This window comes from Acipenser ruthenus, chromosome 9, assembly GCF_902713425.1.
Source record: "Acipenser ruthenus chromosome 9, fAciRut3.2 maternal haplotype, whole genome shotgun sequence".
Taxonomy (NCBI): Eukaryota; Metazoa; Chordata; class Actinopteri; order Acipenseriformes; family Acipenseridae; genus Acipenser; species Acipenser ruthenus.
The window spans coordinates 45,870,312-45,887,947 of record NC_081197.1 but is presented as its reverse complement, the minus strand read 5'-3'; the positions used below and the strand labels follow the sequence as shown (position 1 = coordinate 45,887,947).

At 36.4% G+C, this 17,636-nt stretch overlaps 1 protein-coding gene across 2 annotated transcripts in view; it reads right to left on the bottom strand.

Moving 5' to 3' along the window:
• LOC117405235 (X-linked retinitis pigmentosa GTPase regulator-like) overlaps positions 1-17,636 on the bottom strand; it is a 33,552-nt gene that overhangs the window by 15,218 nt on the left and 698 nt on the right. For both annotated transcript variants that reach the window (XM_034008138.3, XM_034008139.3), the window contains exons 2-13: positions 15,790-15,915; positions 14,238-14,330; positions 12,149-12,211; positions 10,748-10,906; positions 10,143-10,292; positions 9,637-9,795; positions 9,225-9,380; positions 7,572-7,696; positions 6,816-7,007; positions 5,956-6,130; positions 5,020-5,126; positions 773-838 (exon numbers count right to left, since the gene is read on the bottom strand). In XM_034008138.3, coding sequence (XP_033864029.2) covers positions 773-838; positions 5,020-5,126; positions 5,956-6,130; positions 6,816-7,007; positions 7,572-7,696; positions 9,225-9,380; positions 9,637-9,795; positions 10,143-10,292; positions 10,748-10,906; positions 12,149-12,211; positions 14,238-14,330; positions 15,790-15,915 — 1,571 coding nt within the window. The remainder of the gene's footprint in view (positions 1-772; positions 839-5,019; positions 5,127-5,955; positions 6,131-6,815; positions 7,008-7,571; positions 7,697-9,224; positions 9,381-9,636; positions 9,796-10,142; positions 10,293-10,747; positions 10,907-12,148; positions 12,212-14,237; positions 14,331-15,789; positions 15,916-17,636) is intronic.

The window sequence follows — 17,636 nt, the reverse complement described above, 5'->3', positions numbered from 1 at the left end:
CACTCCGCGCGGAGCGCCTTTACTGGATGCGCCACTCGGGAGCCCCTACCTGTATTTTCTTTAATAAAAAACTCTCACGTAGGCATTAGTCAAAAAGGCTTAAGCCTAGCTTAAATGGACAAGTGCTTCGAATGTTAATGCAACACCACTGCTGAACACATACTATAGCACTATAAATATCTATAAGTGGAATCAGCATGATTCTTCCTGAGGCAGACAGGGTATTAGTGTGCGGAGAAAGAGAACCCTGAATATCCTCAGACTCACTTCCAAGTGATCTGGCTTTCCACAGGTCATGAGAAAGGGATAGATCTAATCCCTATCTTTAGTGTTATAAGGCAGAGTAGCAAACTATTTAGTTTCTCATGAATACAAACCCATTTGAACCATCAAAGTATCGATATTGTCTTTTCTTAGAATATTTCAATCATAACCATCATTAACCCCCATCTACAGTAATATGGTATAGTTAACAGACAGCTTGTGTAGCATTTGTGCATTAATGCTGTCTAGTAGTCACATATTGGTGTGTAGTATACAGTATGCTATTTTATTGTGTTACTACAATAGACACAAAACAATCTGAATAATCATCCAACATTTTGACTCAATCATCTATTTAAAAAACGAAGCAAATTCAAAACATACATAACACAATTACCCTGTATATCTAAAATATCCATGACGGGACTGGAAGCCTTTGTTTCCTTTGCCCTACAGCATTCTGCAGCATTTAGTTAAAAGCAGAGAGAATGTCACTGCACACGCTTACCTTCTGCTTCTGAACCGGCGATAACGTTAATGACTTGTCACTGGGGTTCAGCTGCATTATGTGGGTCTGGAAAACATGGTAATGCAACTCAGTGAACTGGATCGAACTCCATCTTCATACAAGATACTTATTCAAGATAAACCCCCCAAACCAAGGTTTCACAAAGTGAGTGTAATTTCAAGCTGCTGTTAGTAGGGTTTTTTTTTTGTTTTTTTTTACACAGAACGTAGGCCTAGTTTTTAGGACAAAAGAAACAGTATACATTATAGATACAGAAAACAAGTATTAAATAACATTTTGCAACTAGTCAAAGATAATAATAATTTATAAAGGAAAACATAAGAAAATAAATTAACTTTAAAGCCAAACATTCACTTAAAATATTACAATATTTATTTTACCGAGAAATTCACAGGACAACACAAAACTACAAATTAAAAAGACACAAACAGTATACTAGCATGAATAATACTTCCACAGTAGAAAATCTAAAGTATAATGATCAATTTAAACTTGGAGGTAAATGCAATAGAACACAATGGATTGATCTGGCAAATGGTTCTGGCAAAGTAACATCCATGAATGTTAGTTAGAAAGCTTTTAAATGCATTTGCAGTATTTGCAAACTCCACATAACTATGTGCTAATTTACTCTAACAGGGTGATAAATGGATTAGGCCCAAATAGCAGTCCATTTTCTCAGTATCAACTTTACTTCCATTAAACCACATCATTCCTTACAGTCCTTGTAAAACTTGTATTTCAAGCTTTTCTATGATTTATTGTATAGTACAGGATAGTGACTAGGAAAAAATCTACTGTGCCTGGGCATTATTAGAAACAACACCCAACATATGCAGTACCCGACGAACACAAGACAGACTCAGAACAGACAGACAGAAACACAAAGCAATACAAGATAACTGTAGTCAAACAAAATAAGAGGCAGGAGAAAGACAAAGCTAAAGAGGCCTTATAATACAGTACTGTATATTCAGCTGGACAGAGAAAGCAAAATCATATTTTTAGCTATCTGCTTAAAAAAAAAGGGTACGGGTGGGGAGAACAGCCTCTAACCAGGGTGTCTGCAGCAAAACTGTTTTTTCTTATCTGGTGCGCCTATAGTCTCTCTGTCTGCAAAACGCAATTTAATAATTTATCTGGGTTTTTTACAGCTTTTATCAATCATCAAAAACAGATGCCCTAGAAGAAGACAACTGCTTTGCCCAAGGAAGAATCAATTCCAGTAGTTTCAAGCAATGCTTGTCAATGTAATACCTAAAATATAGTTTGGTTTTGAATACACATGACATACAGACTTCAAAATGTCAAGCACATTTATATGATTAAACTCTTTTTGCAATTTTGCGATCCCAAATTACCTTACTAGTTACAGTTATTGTACAAGTCACATTTGAGAAGTTCAAGATAAAACTACAGGTGCTGTATGTCAAACAGACAAACTTTTCATCAGTAAATCCCAAATAATGTACATATTATATATGTACATTTATAATAAATATATATGCAGTCAGAAAATGTTTAGCAAATGGATATTACACAGCACTTAATTATTTCCTTTGTGTCAGGCTAGGTCTGGGTTTTTGTTTTGCTTCCATTGCTTTTTTCATTATATTTTATTTGGTGGCCAAATGAGGCAGGCTGCACTTGCGGTTCTTCAACACACTTTGTGGAAACTCAGTTTAAGTAAGATGCATGACATTAGTAGTCATGTAATACCCTCCTGTACTTTAATATTAATTAGTTTGTTTGGTTGGCCAAATGAGGTAACACAACCAAAACACTTCTTGTAAACCCAGTTTAAGAAAGATGCACGATATAAGTCGTCGCGCAAGGCCAAACTGGAGCTAGACAGAATTATTTAAATATACCCTCCTGTATTTTAATATTAATGAGGTCATTTGCATTTGGAAGGAGAATTTCTCTCCCTAAAAGAACACTGCATGGAAACCCAAATTACCCAAAAGGAACTACCAAAATAGCATGAGAAAAAAAGGGGAGACATTTTTATTTTTCCATGGAAATCCTGACTATGTTGGATTTTTAATTCAAGCACAACTACTGCCACGTTTTGTAAGGAACACACTAAATCAAAATTAACAAAGACTTAGAACCCGTAAAATATTTAGAAAGAATATACACAAAACACTATTTCTGAATATTATGGAAATATCTGCATCATGTGCAGTACAATTGTGTCATTGTTATGAACTTGTACACTGATGGGTAGATATATATATATATATATTTTTTAAAGGAATTCTCCAGAAAGCATTAGATGGGAACTGTCCCAGAATTTGCGAATAATTGGAAACAGACTACTACTATATGGGTTTTGGCTGTTCCCTTAAGATTCTGTGTGTTGTATTGTACAGATATATTTTGCTGCAACAGTTCCAACAGAGGAAGGAAACTATGAAACATCTTGAGCTATCCTGGAGCAATACTGGAAACAGTCAAAAATCACTGTTTTCCTCTCAAAAGTAGTGTTTTCCTTCAAACTCATAAGATACTTAAAAATGTAACCTGTATCAAATTTAAATAATTCCTTAAATAGTACTGGTACCAATTTTCTTACCTCTCCTGGTCCTATACAAAACATTTTACAAAACTTATTTTTGCCAATTCTGAAAAATTGAGTTTCCAGCTCCCTCTGTTGGAGGTGTAGAAATCTGCACCCACCCCCACACTCCATGCTTCAGACACTATGGGCTTTACTTACTAAAGGTTCTTAAAAGTAGCCATGAGACGGGTGTTAACACAATCCCCTAACTGGTATTTACCAATATGAATGCCGCTTATTAAGACGCGTGCTGTGGAAATCATTTGCATATTAATTCATGCCTTATCACAGAAGATACAACGCGTCTTAACGAAATGACGACATAGGGGCCACTGACTATAAAGGAATGAGCAGAGATTGAGATATGCAGTTGTCAGTTCATGACTTTTACTAAATATATGTATTAAATACTCTAATGGTGTTTGAAAGGCAGGATCGCAAAAATAAATAACTAAAAAGTTATGAACAATCCTACCTAGACACTATCATGGCTGTACAGTATATATAAAAAGCATTTCGCTTATACAGTATAGTAGCCTTTTCTTTTTTTTATTATCCATCATTGATTAGATCAGTCTGCAGCCCTTAAGCTACATTAATGAAACTGTGAATACAACGAAGTATGGAGTTGGCATTTAGACCTGGTGGCATATTTCAGCGATCAACACATTTTTGTACATTGAAATGCCATTCACATGTTTTACAACGTGGATCTCGCAGACACCAGAAAAAAAAGTGCACCTTATGCAGATATGTGATTTAGGAGAACACTTCCTTCTTTGATATTATGTGCTGTTGTGATTGTAAACCCAATTTCCTTTATTTATTTATATTACCGTGTTTCAATTCTGTTTGCATAGTAAGCTTTTGCATGCTTTTTATGTCTATAGGCTACATAAACACATTTATTTTCAATGTCCTGTTACTTATTTTGTTTGGACAGTTTTATTTAATCATAATATACCTGTATATAGACGCATTTCTGTTCAAAAGTTGTTTTTCTTTATTTATTTATTTTATGCAGTCGGCCGGTATATGTGCATTTTAGTATATAAATGCATTTATTTTAAAATGAGTCTTACTTATTTACAGAGTTTGGGATGTGTAGTATCGTACATACATATACCTGTACCTTGTGCTGAGTGACAGACAGCTTTAAGATGGATCTCAGCTCGTAACACCTGCTTTCCATCAGTGCTATCTAGCATGCGATTTATGGTGTGCTTCATGGTTTGCAGTTTAGTAATATATCGTCTGAATTAGCCTCATTAGTGCTCTCACTTCATTTGAATACATCACCATGCATTTTGCATATTGAGCAGATGCATCCATGCTAACTCGTGTCTTATGCTTTAAGTCGTGCTTTATCGTGGTTGATAAATACGGGACTATCTAGCACGTGCCTTATCCTTGGATAACACATTATCACATAAGAACCTTTAGTAAATGAGACCCTATGGCTGTTGGGGAGACACAAAGATCTCCTTTCTGATATTTTCCAGTATTCTCAATTTCTATATTTAGCGCACATGAGATACAAATAAAGCTCCTGAGCTAATTTACTAAAACAGTCAAGGGGGTGTGTCAGATAGAGTTCATTTTGATGTTCAAAAAATATAGTCTGACAAAATCCAGCAGATGTGACATACAATGCCAGTCTTACCATGTTTAATAAATCAGTGGTGTTTCCCAGTTCTTTTTCATTGTCACCGTCAGAGTCCTCCTCCACAGATGTTCTTTCATTGGACCCATTTCCCTTGACGCTTTTGTCTACAGAATCAAGGAGAAATTAATGAAATGCCTTCCCCCTGTAACCCTTTACATAACCCCCCACACCTATAAAAACACAGCAATGTAATGTAGAATATTTGTTTAGAATATTAGTAAATAAAAAAAAGCTAAATGATGTGTAGCTTGATTGACATTTGAATACTGTATATGCATCATTCATATGCATTTCCAAATTCCACACAATATGCTTTCTCATTCTCATTGAGCAAAACAGCGTACGTAGCTTGTTCCACCTCAGTAACACATAAGCATGCAAAGCATTCTGGTGCAGCTTCAAGTTTATTAGCATTTTAATTGCATTTATCTTCTACTGGGTTCTCTAATAATTTCTACTTAACAAAAGACAGAAGTTAGCAAAGAAGGTTTAGTGGAACTGATTTTGGTTAAATATGCTGCACTACACAACTCACATCACAACTTCCCCACCTGACTCATCTTTCACTCATCCCAAGACACCTAAAACAATATGACCTGAAGCTCAAACGAGACTCCAGATGAGAGTTGAAACTTAATCTGGAACAAGCTCACTGGCAAGCACAAAGCCTGTCAAAGCCTGCTTCAGTTTCAACTGCAAAAAATGGTGTCCTCATCATTAACCAGTCAGGACCCTGCATCACCTTTGTGTTTCTGATAGAAGGATATCTTAAGAAGCCGAGTTGGCATGTAATTGTAGAGCTTGTTAAAGCAAGGTACCCTAGCTAGCTCCCAGCCCTCAGCTGCTTTTAACCCTCAGGGTGCACTCTATCAGCTTCCTTTACAACGCTACAGCAGAGTTAAATAAGATGTTCACAGAAGCAGGTGCACACACCTCTAGACTCTTGTGGACGGTGAATTCCATTAGCTTCCATGGAAGCAGGTATGTCCATGCTGGGTAATCTGGCTGGAATTGAGCGGCTGGTGACGGGCAAAGAGGAGTTCAGGAAACCTGGTGCCAGAGCGGGCAGCGTGCGCAGCATCCTCCCAAACTGATCCGGAGAGCGCTCCTGAAGGGTAAAGGACAATATGATATTTCTAGCATGCCCAATGAAGCAAACAACTTGACATTACTATGTGTTCAAGTGCCTTGCTTGATGTCCAAACACACTATTTACTTATTTTTGCTTTACAAAATTGCTGATTAATTTTCATATTTTACCGGTATTCTAAATGCAGAAAGCATTTAGTCAGACATTTTATTTCCCTGTACTGTTAAAGTTGTTCTTTCCAATTTATAGCCTGTACTTCTCAGATGATACCCACCCAATGCTTTGATTCCCATGATAATGACTTAAACCTTTGTCTTTGTCATAGTGAAGAAAGTTGTATTTTAATAACTTTATAAAAGATTGACTTTTAAGACTTGGAACAAACATGTCCAGTTTCCACTGGTTTAGGTTTCAAGGTTTTTCTAACCTGTTATGACACACTGCCAAACTGAGCAGAAAAATATATCCATTTTATCATATGTAACACTTATAATGGGTTAAAAAGAATGCAAGGACAAATGGTTGTACTGTCAAAATGCAACTACACTAAAAATGTTTACCAAAAGAAATATGGATGCAGTTTATTCTGGAAACCTTGTTTTAATATCAAATAAACCCAACAGAGAGCAGGTTCTGATAGAAAGAGTGATATATTTTAGTATATAGTATACATATTTTGTATATAGTATATATATAAACTTACCCTTTCTCTCCGCCTCACTCGTGCAGATAATGTCCTGCTCAATGTGCTGGGTGTTGAAGGATTGCCTAAAAGCTCACTGTAGGATTTCTCCAGATAGTTCTCAGTTATATCATCCTGCTGGAGAGTCACTTCCTCATAGCCTTGAGGTCTTGGCGCAGCAAGGACCAGCATGTGACATCCTCCACAGGAAACCTTGAAAAACATGTTACACTATAGCTGGAGGGAGGTCTTACGTAAAATGGAGTTCTTGGATAAGGACCTTTTTACATTAAAATGCGACTACACTGGAGTAGTTCAGAATTACACCCCAGAAAATAATGATATTCTTTCAAAAGAATAAGCATTTTTAAATTATACAATTATCAGATTAGGAAAATAGAAAAGGCTGCCAGTTGTTTAGCATGAGATCTTATATTACACCTTCACGGCCGGATGAAGCTTGGGCAGGGAATCAGTGACAGCCTGTATCAGTTTTTGGTTTAGGTTGTTAAGGATTTAATTGCTGTAGATTATCAGGGTGTGGTTGTCTTTCCATATGACTTCCATTAGGGATTGTCAGCGCAATAGAAGGATATCTTAAGCAGTTTTAAATAAGCGTTTTTTTAAATTACACAATTATCAGATTAAGAAAATATAGTCGTTTCAATACTGCATGGGTTAATACAGCTACTTTGACAGTGTATTAAAAAAAAAAAAAAATTCATCATCAGGTGGTGAACCTGTATCTAGTGTACATGGTATATTAGAGGTCCTTACAGACTGTACTGTGTACTTGAGAAACCTGGAGCAGAGCGTCGGCTTGAACTGGTTGGTAAAGTTCTCATCCCCAAGTCCCAGCTTGCCATGTCGTCCATCTCCAAAGGTATAAAGAAGGCCATTGTCTAGACTCAGAAAAACAAGAAGGATGTCACTTCTACAATTATTAATTTAGCCCTACGGGTTAATTTTTTTTTATCCATATGTAGTCGATCTCCAATCTATGTGTGTGTTATACATTTGTTTCCAGCATTGTATTTGATAAGTGCATTCTTTAAAGTATGCTGCTTATTACCTGTTACATATACTGCAGGCTGCCCACGCACAAAAGAATAGAGTGCCGAGAGGCAAAGAATAGTGCTGAGAGGCAGGGGAGCGGAGAGAGATGTAGAAAAGCTGTATTGCTTCTAAAAAGTATCGATTTAGCCCTACAGATTCTTTTTCTTATAAAATTAATGTTTAGTGTAGGAGTTTATAGATTTTAACATGCTATAATAATAGTTTATTGTTCACGTATCCTATCTACCGAGTTCTTATGATGTAAATGAGGGAGGTGGAGGAACAGATCAAGGGCTTATAAAATTAATGTTTTAGAGAGACGACAGGCAATTCAGAGTAAACGTGCCCCCATCTACAGGACTATGAAACTTTGGTAACGGCAATATTTGCATTGGCATTCTTTTTTTTCGCTGCAGCCTTTCTAGCTTTTTCTAATGTATATAAAATCTTTCTTAAAGAGCTCTATCAAGATAATAGCCATTAGAACTGCTTCAGAATCTACCATATCTAAATATAGCACATGTACAACTAAAATATTACTCAAATGTCTACAGCATATTAAAACTGTCAAACTGAAATACACTTTTAATAACATTTTAATGCAAATTGTTTTTAAATAACATGCTGTGACAGCGAGAGGAAAAATTTGAGCTGTAAATCTCCCTCCCGACCAGAAAGGGCGCTGTGTAAGGTTGGTGGCGCTTTCCCATAGAGATGCTGACTGGACGTTAGGTGGGAACTGGAAGTCGGCTATTATGGAGGAAGTGTGTAGCTGCAAGTGCTCTAAACAACTCCACTGTGATCAGCTGTGGGGCCTGCAGCGTTTGGATACCCATGGTGCCAGGATGGTCACAAGGAGGAGTTTGGTATTACAAAGGGGACGCAGTCACGTGTCCAGGGAGTACTCCCCCTTACGCTGAAATGTGTTTTGAAGCTGGAGCCTGTTGTCTGTGTTTCGGTTCTATAGTTGCAGAGGACGGAGGAGCTAGGGAGCTGCCGCCAAAGAGCCAGCATCACAAACCGAGCATTACTCACCCCTGCACAGCCACGCACAACCCAGCACAGCACCAGCGGGATTGAGGGACACCAAGCATGTTTCCGTGCACATGAGAATTACAAATAGTAGAGTTGCTGTTGTTTATTTTTGGGACTGTAACCCGCCGTATACCTCCCCTGATACCATAGTTGGTAGAGGGGCACATTTATTATTTTGTTTATAATAAATACAGACTGTTTTTGGGAGAATACCGATTGGACATTGCCTTCTTTACCACCCCACACACGCACATCGCTACACATGCATAGCAACTACTCTGTCAGTAATGTAGTGTTATTGTGCAGATCAGGTTTCAAAACAGTATCAGACAAGCGTACCTGTTATTACAGCTGTATGGTTCTCTCCACACGCTATGTGGCTCACTTTCCTTTTTCTGAAGTGTTCCACAGCCTTCGGTAGGGCAGACTCAAAAGTAAAAGTGCCATGGCCCAACTGTCCAAACTGACCAAGGCCAAATGTGTACACATCATCATCTTAAAACAGAAAAGCAAACCATTTGTAACTGGCACTTTCAGTTTAGTCTAAATGAATAAGTAGCAGGCTTATTTAATATTCAAATTAAATTAGAAAAAGAGTGACTTTAAATTCTGTTTGCATGGGTTTTAACTTCCTGGGCATGCACACGTTAACATACCCTTACAAGGTTGGGAAGTATCACTTCCATAGTGTGCAAGACAGCAAGCAGTACACACACACACACACACACACACAATAGATCACGTGACCTACCTGTAAGTGCTACTGTGTGCCCACCACCACAGACGACCCGAGTAACTTGTGCAGAAATTCCCTGGACCAGCTGTGGAACTCTGTTGTTATTTAACTGTTCTGGGGGTAGTCCTAGCTTTCCGTGGTCAGACTCTCCAAATGTGTACAGCTCTCCATCAGCTACAATGAAATACAAAAAACTGTTTCAAGATCTTAAAAATAGTCCACTATGTTGCTGTTTTGGGGTTTAGGACACTTTTAAGAAAAACAAAAGCAAGGATCAGGAATCATTAAGCTTTTTACATATCAATGGTATTACATTTCCTCTTTCTTAGGCATTTTGTTTCACCAAAGAGATGGTGGGAGCCTAAGGAGAAATAAAATGGTTGGGTTTAGAAAAAGAAAAAAAGTGTGACACCACATTACTGTCTACAAAGCAAGCACTTGCAACACTCAATTAAAATACTAAAAATATTATTAATAACACTATAACAAGATAAAGCTTGAATGTTGAAATTGTACTCTACCTGTTACGAGAGCGGAGTGATAGTATCCACAGGAGACCCACGTAACTGGCTTCCCAACATCTACTTCATGAGGAACACACACATGGCTCTCGTTGCCAAGGCCAATCTGACCTTCAGAGTTATCACCCCACATAAAAAGTCTTCCGTCCTCTGCAGAACAGAGCAGGGCAAAATATGGTTAGTACATTGCAATGCCGACACATTTTTACTGTTTACTATATACTCCCATGGCTTTCATACCTCGGTAAACAATATAACTTTTTTAAAGAGTCAACATCCAACATTTTAAAAAACTGTACTTATGATATGCTGCTGCAGAATCTTTGTTGACGCCTAGCTTGGTGTATGAGTTTATAGATTTTAACATGCTATAATAATAGTTTATTGCTCATGTATTCTATCTACTGAAACAGGTTCTAAGAGTTCTTATTATGTAAATGAGGGAGGTGCTGGAACAAAGCAAGGGCGGACAAGCTTCCTCTAAAAGGAAAGTGATCCTAGATAACATAAGATCAGAAGGCCTTGTTCAGTATTCAACACTGGAATATCAGACTGGCTTTGCCAAAACTCATAAAGGCCCTGAATCTTAAAATGGAGACTCTTACCTGCCAGTGCTGCAGAGATGTTCGATCCTGCTGCCAGCTGTTTGATCTTACACTGTCCTGTGAAGAAGTCTACCTGATGGAAAGATGTTCTCTCCTCTGTGTCGCCCAGGCCCAGCTGCCCTTCATTATTGCCTCCCGCAGTGTATATATTCCCTTTAGCTTTAAGTAAAAAGACATTTTCATGTTTTTATTGATTGTTTTTTCATATGAATTGTTACATGGCTTTACTTTGTTTTGTTATTTTCCCAGGACCCCCTTGAAATGAGATAAACGCATTAAAGAAACTGAAATAACATGGAATGGTGGTATGTCCAGGACTATGCAGTATTCAAGACACTTAAAAATGTAATGCCTGCTGCACACACACAACAGATCACATGACCTACCTGTAAGTGCTACTGTGTGCCCACCACCACAGACGACCCGAGTAACTTGTGCAGAAATTCCCCTCAATCCCTGGTGGGGGACACTGCTGCTGTACCCTTGAGCAAGGTACTTTACCTAGATTGCTACAGTATAAACCCAATTATATAAATGGGTAATTGTATGTAAAAATAATGTGTAAAAAATAATGTAATTGCATGTAAAAATAATGTGATATCTTGTAACAATTGTAAGTCGCCCTGGAAAATAATAATAATAATATTAATAATAATAATAATAATAATAATAATAATAATAATAATAATAATAATAATAATAACTATTACAAATTATGTAGATTGTATATATTATACATTGTTGTTGTGACTTTCTGTTATGTGGAATGTAATAAACAAGAATGAAAACGATTATTTTTTTCCCCTTCATTTTACAGCACCATTTCCACGTTTGTTTTATTTGAAGTGTTTAAAGTTAAATTTCCATTTTCGTTTGCTTGTTCAGCTACAAAATGGCACAAGTAACCTCATGTTATTACTTTATGAAAACGTGACTATGCCACTGTTTACTGTGAAGAAACGGCAATGGCAAGGAATGAAAAAAAGTAAAGAAATAAATAAAATGCGTTGTCAACTTTATGTACTGTTTATTTCGGGAATAAACAAAACAACATTTAACTTTAACTGCTATTTGGAATCCTTTGTTTTGTAGTTAATTCACTCGGGTAAGGTAAGGCCTACACAACATATTCTTTACTCCTGGGATATTTTTCCACTTTAACGTGTTATATAGTGTAACGTCTTGCTGTAAAACAAAGGCACGCACAGGGGACACGCCCCCCCCCCCCCCCCCCCCCCGCCCCCCGATAATTGTATAAATTTAAAAACGCTTATTTTGAAAGAATATAAATTATTTTCTGGGGTGTAATTCTGAACTACCCCAGTGTAGTTGTAAGTTAAAGGAAAGCTTGGTAGGATATTGACCACAAAACATTCATTAATGAGTCATAGGGGTATTTACCTGTGTACACGATTGTGTGATTTCTTCCACATGCTGTCAGCTTAACATTTTCAGATTTTAAAGCTGGAAAAAAAGATGTTTGCATAAAGTTATCTCATCTTGTTCCCCGGAACAGATTTAGAAATCAGTGCTTACTCGCAAAATACTGTTTTCCAGATTTTCGAAAAGCAAGTAAACCATCAGAATTAGACAGAGATTATCATTCATTGATTATCTATATTATTGTATATGTGACAATCAGCAGTTCATGTGACTTCACATCAATCCATAGAAATTATTGTATTGATTTGCTAGCTTTTGTCTTGCTTTAAATTCATATTTTGTAAATGCAACCAGTGATCCAAGAGACGACACTTATCCCTTGAGGAACGTTTCTTACTTTATTATTATTATTATTATTATTTATTTCTTAGCAGACGCCCTTATCCAGGGCGACTTACAATTGTTACAACATATCACATTATACATTATTTCACATTATACAGATATCACATTATTTTTACATACAATTACCCATTTATACAGTTGGGTTTTTAATGGAGCAATCTAGGTAAAGTACCTTGCTCAAGGGTACAACAGCAGTGTCCCCCACTGGGGATTGAACCCACAACCCTCCGGTCAAGAGTCCAATTCAAATTCAAATTCCCATTTAATCAATTCCAATAGATCATTGATCAAATTTTCAATTGGCAGTATTCAGTTAAAAGGAGTTTCTCACAGTGGCAACAAATACTTAAATTGAGGTTGCCGTTAGTCAATTCAATTGGCTTCAAATTAAATCAGTTGAACAATCTCAACAATCACCATGTTTCTAAAATATCAATTCCAATTTCAATTCCTTTGAACGAATTGGAATTTGAATTGGAATTGAAAAGCAGGAATTTACCCCAACTCCATTCACTCACATAAGCCTTGCCATTATAAATTAAATTAAAATACAAAAACCTAACTCACAACTTTGATATAGTAGGAACCATTTTGCATCATTCTTTAAAAAGGCAATTTGAGGACTGTCAGAGGTGGCAAGATCCCTCTGCTAACTTGAATTCGTGCATTAACTGTATCTGGAAAAACTGCAATTAGGTTGCCACCTCCTGTTTCACATTAATTATACTTGGAAACAAACACCTGTAATAGCCAACAGGTCTCACTGGAGCCTCGATGTTAATTGTGTCTCTTGTGATCTCATTGCATAGCATGCTCAGAAAGAACAGCCAGGGATGAACAGAAATAAAAGGAGACTGAATGGTGTTTTTCTCATATGCAAAAGTATCTTAACTTTGGAGTCAATATAGCTTACCCTGTCACATATACAACTTATCATTTTGCATTCCATATATTGGATATTTTAGTTCATAGATACACTGAGGAAAGTACAATCTGTATTGGTTTACCCCATAGTAATTTTAAATTACGTGCATTGTTTCAAATACATATGTTTTGGATTGAATATAGCCTAATTAACTTAAATTAGAAAATACTGGTTCCCATAAAACACACAATTGTCTGTGTATTTATAATTGTTTAATGTCTATTTATGGTGTTGTGTATTTTATTTTATTTTTTGCATGAGTTAGACTAGAAATGTATCCAATCAAGGAACATGTTTAGGCTTGTATGAGAAAGGAGCCATACTTCATAAATCTAAAGAGGATTAAATAGGACACCTCTTTTTAATCATTTTTAGCTCCAGAATGTACCACACCATAAACAGTTATATATCCCACACAAGCAAAGTCAATAGGCAACAGCTATAGGCCTTTCAAAACAGATTCTACAATGTAAATGACCATGCCTAAAACCCAAACACATAACCAGTATCCCATAATCTGCACTGTCTATTGACATGTGTGGATATGCGTATGGGTAACAGGACTACTATTCCAAAGATTTGAGTATCCTGTATTGTACACTGAAGTAGCCTGCAAGAAAAAAAAAGAACACACCATTCTACTGTACACTGAATCACACTGAAATCAGAACGACAGCTTTAAATGATAGCACAACAATGAGGCCTCTCGAAGTACGGATCTAGCGTCTGTCTGTTTTCTTTATTCTCTACAAAGACACAATAGGAAGGAGGACTAACCTTTCACACACGTGGGCTTGTTGACGGTGTTTTTTGTTCCCAGACACAGCTGACCCCAATTATTGCTGCCAAACATGTACAGCTTGCCATTGTCTGTGGAAATCACATTATACAGTATTACGTGCTGCAACGGGTAAAGATGAACTGATTAATACAGACAGACAGATAGTAGATTTTATTTTGGCATACAGTATACGTTTCCTAATGCTTTGCACCCTACATATTACTGTTGGGTCAACCAGGTCAAAGGGACCAAGCCTGGTTGCTCGAGGGTTGTTTAAATCAATGACAAGTCAACAGAATGGTTCTTGTTTTGTTAGACAATCCTGAAATAAGCCTTAAAGTAATTCTTTGTCTGGGTTGAACCTTGCAAGAAGAATTTTTTTTTATTATTTATTTATTTTAAAATTTTACAGTAGCTCTTCTTTTGCAGGTCACACCACATGCAAATGTAGGAACCATCCCCACCCCTCTCCCCCAGTTTGGTCCACTTGAATGGTTTGATCTATTACTTGTACGTCCCATTTTATTTTTGCAGTTAAAACAAAAATGTTTTCAGATTAATGTACTGGTGCATATCAATTTTTATTGGTGAAGTCAATAAACCAGAGGCAGCTAATATGTATCTGAAATCAAATCTATTTAGTACAAAACTGACAAACATTATTAACCTTCATTTGGACCTTTAAGCTCAAAAGATCCAAAAACATGACTACAGTATGTGACCTTTGACCTCTGATAATGTCACATGATCATACTACCCCACAGTCTGACATATTAAATAAAAACACAGATCTTTTGTGTTAATCCAATGTGTAAAACTCTAGTTCCTGTCCTTTGTCTTCCCGCCATCCCTCATTTTTTAAAATATTAATTTAATGTAACATGAAAAACAGCCTATATTCTACATGGGGTTGAGCTTTTTCAAAATAAAAAGTTTTTTTTAATACAGATGATAAGACTACTGCTGCTCAATTTTCATTTAAATATCTGCAGTTATATAGTACTGACAAGGTCGTGATGCTAGATTTATCCGGGTTTATCATTTACATACAGCAGCATCCATTATATAACATTAAACGCACAGTGAACGTATCATGTTAGCAGTGGAATAATTTTAAAGCCTCACCCAGGAGAAGCTATGTTATTTCTGAAATGCATGGGTGTGTGGATCAAACGTGTTGCTCGGGAGGTCTGTTTAACCACCAATAATGAGCACAGGACTCATTTTTTTCTGTAACACTTTATAAAATATATCCTTAAAGAGCTTCAAATGTCATTTTAATTAAAAAAAAAAAAAAAAAAAAAAACATTGCCCTTACTGTGATATATTGCTTGGGCAGGTACAATTAACCACATTGTCACATGATTTCAATATGAAACAAGGAAGGCTGTTCAGTCCCAGCATTTAGAAATATCCATACAAGCTAAAAGCAAGTTCAAAGTCAGGTAAAGCCAGAGAAAAATGATAGTAACTAAATATTGGAGCATCAGAATTTAATTTGAAGCTTTTCTAATTTCAATACTAACGAAACAGAACATACTTTCTCACCTGTTACAAGCGCTGTATGTTCATCCCCACAGGAAATGCGGACCGCCCTGTCGTTTTTCAACCAGAATTTGCTAGGAACGTTGTCTGCAAACTTGCTTTTTCCAAAGGTGAAGACAGCCCCCGAGTCTTAAATAGAGTAAGAGAGTGAGGGTCTGTTTACAATTTTTTTTTTTTTAACTCTTGTGTGATCCCAAGGGCTTTATGTTAAATATATGTTCATGAAATCAAGATATAACTTAATTATTTTTCTCTAAAATGTAGGTTAATTGTTCAAAATGTTGTCTAACTCTCCAGATGTAAGACTACCAAGGAGATGAGGTGTACTAAAACCCTTTATCTATGGCAGTTAGTTATGATTTGTCTCCAGATTTATGCAAGGGTTTATGAACATTAATAAAAAAAATACATACATTCTTTTCATTGTTGAACATCATATGAAGTCCCTATAAAGCAGACCAACACTTCTGGAGAGTGGGTTGTAGCATTCTGTGGCCTGTAGTCCAGACCACTTTGTGGTCTGTAGTCACAGTGGTCCGGACCACTCAAGCAAAACTATGGTACAGTGTCTTGTACTGCGAGGTGGTTCGGACCACTCAGGCTTCTGCTGTTATTAACAGGCCGGTAATGAAATGGTCATATTTCCACAACGAAAGCTAATAATAATAATATATTTTAATTTACGCTGTTTAGAATTGAAAGACTTATCATAGCCTTACACAACTGCAAAAAACAAACAAAAAAAAAAAACGCTGTACCGAGTGGCCGATACAGTGTCATAGAGATATAGGCTCTAGTTATCATAAAGCCATAGTTTTAACCATTGATACGTCTATTGATAAATGGTTCGTAAATAATTGCTACTTATTGTTACTTTGCTATTTAGCATTATGAATATATATATATATATCTGAAAGAACATACTCAGTTGTTAAATCAATATACAAACCTCTCACCCTCTTGCACATTAACAGTTCAATTGTATTTACATAAAATCTGTGATTTTAAGAATTACTGGAAAATGTAAGAGAATGGAAAATGAATGGTCAATATTGTGGCTGCATAGTTGTGCTGTTCTGCAGGGATTAACCTGAGTCCCACCCATATAAAATAAACCACATATTCTCATTTCCTTCGATTATTACTATTCTGTTTGTATAACCTTGTAATGGATTTGTCAATTGTGACAGTGTATGTATGTATGTATGTATGTATGTATATATATATATATATATATATATATATATATATATATATATATATATATATATATATATTATAGTAAACATATAAGTTAAATTATAGGAAAATATAATAATAAGCCTAAAGCAAAATTCACAATAAAACTGTAAAATCAGAATATAACAGCGGCGCCTGAGTGGTCCGAACCACCTCGCAGTATAATTCTGCTGGCGTGGTCCGGACCACAGGTCACAGAATGCTACATCTAAATGCACTTGTGGCAGAAACCAGCTTCTCTGCAGGAGAAGAGCTTTGGGATTATAATGCGCATCCAAACCCCTGCATGAGTTCTGTTTATTTCAACCAAGTATAACGGTATGGACATTTCTATTTTTATTGTAAGGCTTGGTCAGAGACCCAAAGGGGAATCACAAACATTGCTTTCCAATGCCAACTGCTACCATTTGTTTTGTTTTTTGCTTGCTTTTTTTCCTCCTAAAAGGATACTTACTGTAATAATTGTGCGCTTCCTTATAAGATTTAACAATGTACCCCCATGATAAATTCTCTAACAAATTACTTCAGTCTCACAATGATTTGTTTTCACGAGGGTCTATTAAACATTTCATTGCCATTTGTTGTTGAAATGTGTCATGGTCATGAAGTTT